Here is a 7,179-nt window from a genome sequence, read left to right as displayed (position 1 = left end):
GGGTGCTTCACAGGGATCTGGTAGCACTCTGAGGTGAGACCGTCGGGATGGTTATTTTTCTGAGGCCCTAGTTCCAGATCCGACGCCTCCACAGACATGGGACCGCCCGAGCGGCCGTTAAACCGTTTTCATGGCTCCTCGGATTGATCGTAACCGAGCCACGTGACCCACCGACGTTTCACATTTCCAAGCCGCCGTGATCCTTCCAGCGCTGGCTGCAGACCACGTGGGTTTATCCGTGCTAATGATACGGAACAGGCGCACACTCTTCCTCTGTGAGTCCTTACGGTTGTTTGAGGAAGCGGGGATTCCATGGGGAGGGGAATTGGGGGCGGGGGGGCTTTATCCGGCGCGGATTTCCGGACCTCATCTCCCCCTCAGATAAATCTCGAGGCTGGCCTCAACGTTTCCATTTATTGGGTCCAAAGCCCCGACTTGGAGTCTATAATGCTGCGTTGGGGAGAGAGCTCTGTGTCCGAGTAAATGCAGGGGTTCGACCATTGAAGGATCTGGTCCGTGCGACCGGTTTCCTTGCACGGTGGTGGTGGGGGGGGGGGCGACATGTCTCGACGCCAGGAGTCTTGCGAGTCGGTGTGGGAGTGTTGCGAGGGATCGGCGGTCCGTGTCGTGCAAATGTCGTGCTGCGCAGAGCCCGCACGGAAAGAGTTCCACGGCGTGGACACCGATCGGGGTTTTGCAGCCGAGCGAGGTCTTGCACTTGGGCGACAGTTACGGCGTCTGCCCGGCGGGTCAACAGGGACGGGGAGGAGCAGGAACCCCTGGGAGCCTTCCGGGAACCGCTGGTTCGAATCTCGGTGGAGTCGGCAGCGGGAGACCGCCAACGCTCGGGAACGAGGTCGCACCGAGAGCGTCAACTCGGCCTTCTCTTCGCTCCGCACGCTCATCCCTACCGAGCCGGCCGACCGCAAGCTCTCTAAACTGGAGACCCTCCTGCTCGCCGCCAACTACATCGCGCACTTGGGGAATGCGCTCGCCGGCTGCGGCCGCTGCACCGAGGGCAGCAGGTGCGCCGACGAGGCGTCGGCAGCACCGTGCGAGCTCCGATCTATCTGTACCTTCTGCCTGAGTGCCGAGAGACGCGGGGTACGAACCGCTCATGGGATCCGCACTGGGTCCCATTAAAGAGCTCTTCGAAATCGCAGGCGCACCTGTCCGGGTACAGCCTCAGTCGTTGTTTAATTACCTGTTGGCGTTGTTCTTATTCTTCTTCTTCCCCATGGGTTTTGACTCGTTCATGTATACTAACGTACGTTATATTTCTAACTAACATTATGTACTAAAATGCTAATGTTTGTTAAGCAACCATCCACCCGAGCATTGTTACCATGCAGTGATGGAGGGGCTACCATACGTACCCCCACCACGACCTGACGTGGACCAGCCTATCGTCAATGCAGGATGTCATCATGGTCTATCCTGCTGCACTCAATGCAATTTCACCCTATGGTACTCCAGTCAAGATTTAATTCCATCTGATCTTTGGTCGACCTCTGTTTCTTCAAGGGCCTTCTCCACCGATTCTCCATTGATCTTGCTCCATGTTCGGCCCACTTCCCTTCCAGTTTATTTTAATGTGATCTGAATGAAGGCATTCTGTTTTACCTGAGTCATTCGTTTCTTTCCTAGTCCGTTTTTGTTATGCCAAGACAACATAATTTTGTAGTCGTCAGGTTCGTCCCAGTTGCCCGGTCCGAATCCTGACAAACCACTGTGAAAGTGGTCACGCCGGTCCACCGCTTCGAACGCTCCAAGCAAGGTCGCGGGCCTGTTTGCCACGCTGCCATACTTTGGTGGAACGTCCAAGTCAGCTAAGCAAATTGCTGGTACCCCCTCACCCCCCACAAGCAAAGGGCAACACGATACTTTTCGTGCTGGCTGCTAATCACCTGAACCTAATCTGTCCTTTAATGGACATGTATAGCTCATATAATTTGTGACCAGGACACTCAAATCACACAGAGACCAAGTGGATATATACTGTGTATCGAAAGAGCAAAAAGGGTGGGACTATAAAAGAAAGCAAGACGATTATTTGTACCCCAAAACCCAAATGGACCCCCCCCCCACACTTTTAAAGGGGTGCTTTCCGAGTCATGGTGGCGTTTTCAGGCTAAACTGCCACCTGGTGGCCTGTCGGATCTTTCTGAAACACATAAAAGACAGATTACAAAGATAAAAAAAAAACATGAAAAAGGTGTGAAGGGAAAGCGGTTTTAGACACACATTAAGGAGGGGAAAAGGACAGGTTTCTGTACATAACGACACATATCCCTATATTACAATTCAATTCATTCGCCCTTATTGTAAACATGCAATAAGGGAAATAACTATCGCTACATCATGTGAACCCCTGACAAGGCATTCCCACAACAACATGTTACCTTGGCTCTTTGCATGGTGATCAAGTTTCACTCCATCCTTTTCCTTGAGACCATGTTCCTCTGGTCTTATGGCGACCATATTATATAATATTATAACCGCACTAGAAATTCGACGTTCGTCGACGAACGTGTGCCAACTCAGTGGTGACCCGTGAGAATCTATATAGGTTCAAATTCAATGAATGTCATAATAATGTCACCGCCGAGGAACACACGGATTGTAAACGTTCCTTTTCAAAACACAAGGGCAGTTTCCTTTTCATAACTTTTTAAAACTCTCCAAATGCTGCCCATCCTGCTCGAGTACATCTCTTCACTTCTTCAACCTGATCCGTATCCCTTTGTACGAGTCGGCTGAAGCAAATGAGATGTCATTGCTCTTTTGCTCAATTTTCAATGATCTATTTGAACGTCTCATTTTGGATAGTGATTGAAAATGAATGTTGTTTTTTTGTCATATTCTTATTCATTCGGATCATTTGACTGTCCCCATTGAGCTCTTCCATCCTGCTTTTCAGTTCTAATTTCTCGACATTAAAACATTTTTGCTTTCTTACCAAAACTCAATGAAGGTTTGTCCGATCAGAATGAAATACCCCTCTCTAGATAGCGTAGAGAAATGCGCATTTATCCTTAATTTACATCATTCCCCTCCGAGTTGCAGGTAAAGGTGAAGTGGCAATCTGAAAATAAAAATTTTAAATGCATTTGTTTTTCTCGTCATAAGTGATGATGAATACTCCAATCCAAAAAAGAATATGGCCATCGTTAATCCAAAAGTTAATTTCGTTAATCGTTAAACCAAAAAGAATATGGCCATCACAAGATCTTGGGTATTCGTTGTTCACCTTGGTGTCTTGGTTTTCTATAGGTTTTCTTGGCGTATAGGTTTTCTATTACCATCGCTTTTCCGAAACCTTGTGAATTCTTGGCTTTTTTCGTTGGCTCACCTTGGCATTTATGAAAAGAGGAATGGTCACACTGGTCATCACTCAATTTCACCAATGCGGAATCATCAAGACCGCTTGTCCTTCAAACAAAAACACTTGTTTTCGATGATAACTTGAATAATTTTCCTCCGATTTTCATGATGATGAGTTTTCTGGATCGATTATCGATGGGAACACATTTTCTTAATTGACAATCCATCTCAAAATGTTGATTGAAGGTCAAAAGTCATATGGCAATTCAAAAAGAATATGGCAATCATTGGATCACGGGCTCACCCTTGGCGATCGCTTTGTTATATTACAATTTCGTTAATTTAATTTATATTACGTTAATTTATTAATTACTTAATTCATTAATTTCGTTAATTTAATTTATATTACGATTTCCAATTTCCTACCTTTAAGTTTGTGTCTCCTTGTGATGTCGAGAATAGAATGTCAGCAAATGCATTCTTATTGAATGGAATATCTTTCACAACTTGGAGGTCATGTTGGCGATGCTTGGGATACAGCAAGCTATGCTTTTCAAATTCAATAATGCTTATTTATTTTCAAAATATAATTCAATCATACTCATGGATCAAACACAAAGAAAAGGAATAAAAAAACAAAAAAGGGGTGGGGGGGGGGTGAGTTATACAGAAGTAAGAATAAGACGAAGAATTTCGGAGGAGATAGAGAGACGATGACAAGAGGTCGCGGTGAATTATTTTATGTATGGAATACATCCTGTATAAGATTGGCAGGATGGGCTGAGCTAAACACACTCACCACTCAGCTGTCTAGTCGGGGATTGAATCCCAACCCAGCTATAAACTGTCATCCCAGTGTTTCACAGACAGGGTGATTCATCAAGGTGTGTGCCATCCCTCGGATGGATGTTACACGGTGTCTCGTCTGCCGTCATTAGTTGGGGGATGTTAAGAACCACACGGTGTCCTTCAGGAAGAGTAGGTGAGTTATCGCCGGCACCATAAACAAATTACAAATTTCTACCCTAACTTCTGCTGGGAGAGGGATGAGCATGACCCTTGCCAAGAAAATGCTTCGGCCAAGTAAACGCTCTGTAACACAGAGTATGTTACACAGATAGCCCATAGGATGGAGAGACAGAGAATATGTATGTGTGTGTGTATATATATATATATATATATATATATATATATATATATATATATATATATATACACAATAATAATTGTTATCCTTGGCAATGGCGTTCCCCTCTGATCCATATTTTGGCCCATTTGGCGTTGCCCTCTCATTCATCTTTTTGGCCCATTTAGCATTCCCTTCTGTTCCATATTTTTTGGCCCATTTGGCGTTCCCTTCTGATCCATCATTTTTGGCTCATTTGGCATTCCCCTCTGATTCATATTTTGGCCCATTTGGCATTCCCCTCTGATCCATATTTTTTGACCTGTTTTGCATTCCCCTCTGATCCATATTTTTGGGCCCATTTGGCATTCCCCTCTGATCCATATTTTGGCCCATTTGGCGTTCCCCTCTGATCCATCTTTTTTGGCCCATTTGGCATTCCCCTCTGATCAATATTTTGGCCCATTTGGCGTTCCCCTCTGATCCATCTTTTTTGACCCGTTTCACGTTCCCCTCTGATCCATATTTTTTGGCCCATTTGGCGTTCCCTTCTGATCCATCTTTTTTGGCCCATTTGACTCGTGATCTGCAGCGATTCCAGTTTCTAATCCTACATACTGTGTCGATTTTGTCCCTCGTCTCCAAATGTTCTCTGTCGTTCATGTAAACGTATATGCTGATGTCCTCAGCGTCCCTTGTCCTGCATGTGAAGGCCCAACCGAGTTAAATTAAATGAAATAATAAAAAACAAAAATTGAAAACTGAAGTTGTCTCTGAAGCTAAGGAATGAGAAAATGCTGATATTATTATGTGTGCACTGTGCGCAGACTGCAGGAAGTGTTTCATCTGAGCGATGGTGCTGAAGAAGGCCCGAAGAGCAAGCATTTCCTAAACAAAACTGCCCTTCTCTGCAGTGGCCGGAAAATGTTTGAGCTCTCACGTGTGATTGAAAGCAAGGATTCACAAAAAAAAAAAAAAAACTTGTATTTGGGAGAGATTATATGAAAGGGTAAAATAAATCACTGCCAATTATAGCAGTTGCATAGAAGGGAAAGTTTCAGGTCCGAGATTTTGACCACAGAGTGGTCTTCGTCCAAGAGGTAACGCGAGCAAGGTGTGAAATACCCATGTAGGGGAGGGGGAAGGGAATGAGAAGGTTGGGAGGGTGGCACGTGCTCGCGGGAGACGGTGAGACCCATGTGAAGGATTCTTTAGGTGGACCATATTTTAGCAAAAAATGTTTCTTGCTTCAAGAGGTGCAACAATTTTATAAATCAGTACTTCTTTGGCTTATTGTATCTTCTCGATTTTGCAAACAGATAATATTGATACTTTTGTGTAATATTGTTAATAATCACATCAGAAGTCTTGCATGAAACCAGGGGGTCGCGCGCACTGCATGTGCGGACTATCGCGAGTCCGCTCTGTAAACGTGGGACGTGGCCCCGGATAACCGAACGGTGATTGGCCAAATTCAAGGTCAAGCGTGGGAAATAAAATCCGAGCTTTTACCAATGGCTGCCTGCTATTCTAGGAAGCCGATAGATGACGGGAAACATCATGTCCATGCATCATACGAGTTCATCTCTGCTAACACCAGGCCCATAAGGCTTCATAGGGAAACAGAGTGTAGTTTGGATGTTAGAGGTGGTGGGTCTGGGGTCGGTGGGGGTGGATGGGCGAGGGTTATAATCATTTAAAGTAGGGGGGTAAGACGGGTAAACACAGGCTTATGGGATTCTTTGCAGCTCAAGTTTGATTTACAGATGACATCAGTGTATGCTAAGAAAGTCCCGCCCCACAATGATCAACTCAGTGGTATTTACAATAATACTCATACACCACCTCTCCCTTCTACTCCATTCCCTAAACCCATGCACGTTACAACACATACATTTTAACTGCTGGTCCAATGCATCCACCTTCCTGCTTGCTTTCCCAACACTTCTGAGAGTCTTCCCTGTTGTTTTTTTGATTGTTATATTCATATGGATTATAAAATAAAATAATTTGGTTTTACAAACTGGCCGATACTGATTTGAGTCGTTTTTTTGTGTTTATAAGGTTTGTTTTGTGTTATAAGGTTGGATTATATTTGTGCAACTTTGCTGGGGAATATTTGTTTGAATGAGTCTTGATAGTCCTTGTGTATCCCAGTCTTTCCAATTATGCGTTGGGTATAATCGGCGCCAAAAAGCGAAACATGAATCTGAACGTTCTAGTTTACTTTTTGAAGAAATGCATCAAATGAGATGTTAGGAATGGATTAACAAATGAATGGAGAAAACTCATTTTGGATGATCGCACTAATCTTTCTTTCATATGCAGCACAAGGCTGCGAGTCGCATCATTGGCCGGGTGTGTGGCTGTGCTGCTGAAGCAATGCCCCCTGTAGGTCAGGGCAGGAATTTGTAATTTGTTTGTGGTGCCGGCGATAGCTTGCCTCCTGCGAAGGACACAATGGAATTTTTATCATCCACTAATTAATGGTAGCGAACGGGACACGTGGTTCAACGTCCATCCGAGGGACGACACACACATTGATGCCTTGCCCTGCCTGCGAGTCACCAGGATGACAGTTTGTAGCTCGGCTGAGATTCAAACCTCGGCTCGACGGCTCAGCGTGGCTCCAGTCCTTCCACATAATGAAAGTTTTGTTTGAAGACAAATATGATATGGAGTGTGAATAACCGTTTCGTCAATGCAAGTTATTGAATGTGTTATATTTC

The 7,179-nt window shown here is 44.9% G+C and overlaps 1 protein-coding gene across 1 annotated transcript; it reads left to right on the top strand.

The window, feature by feature from the left end:
- The first annotated feature begins 335 nt into the window (after positions 1–335).
- Positions 336–6,476, top strand: LOC147023791 (basic helix-loop-helix transcription factor scleraxis-like). Its single transcript, XM_085889580.1, has 2 exons — positions 336–1,104; positions 5,278–6,476. Exons 1-2 carry the CDS (start codon positions 562–564, stop codon positions 5,311–5,313), a joined length of 579 nt encoding a protein of 192 aa, XP_085745706.1. The 5' UTR covers positions 336–561; the 3' UTR covers positions 5,314–6,476.
- The last annotated feature ends 703 nt before the right edge of the window (positions 6,477–7,179 follow it).

This window comes from Eptatretus burgeri, chromosome 7, assembly GCF_056783735.1.
Source record: "Eptatretus burgeri isolate ZD-2024b chromosome 7, Ebu_testis_v1, whole genome shotgun sequence".
NCBI lineage: Eukaryota > Metazoa > Chordata > Myxini > Myxiniformes > Myxinidae > Eptatretus > Eptatretus burgeri.
The sequence above is the reverse complement of the archived record's forward strand: the minus strand, read 5'-3'. Positions and strand labels throughout refer to the sequence as shown.

Bases quoted from the DNA above. Each gene is read 5' to 3' on its own strand.
- LOC147023791 (XM_085889580.1), top strand. From the start codon at position 562: ATGTCTCGACGCCAGGAGTCTTGCGAGTCGGTGTGGGAGTGTTGCGAG. The intron at 1,105-5,277 runs GTACGAACCGCT...CACTGTGCGCAG, and splicing joins TGAGTGCCGAGAGACGCGGG to ACTGCAGGAAGTGTTTCATC.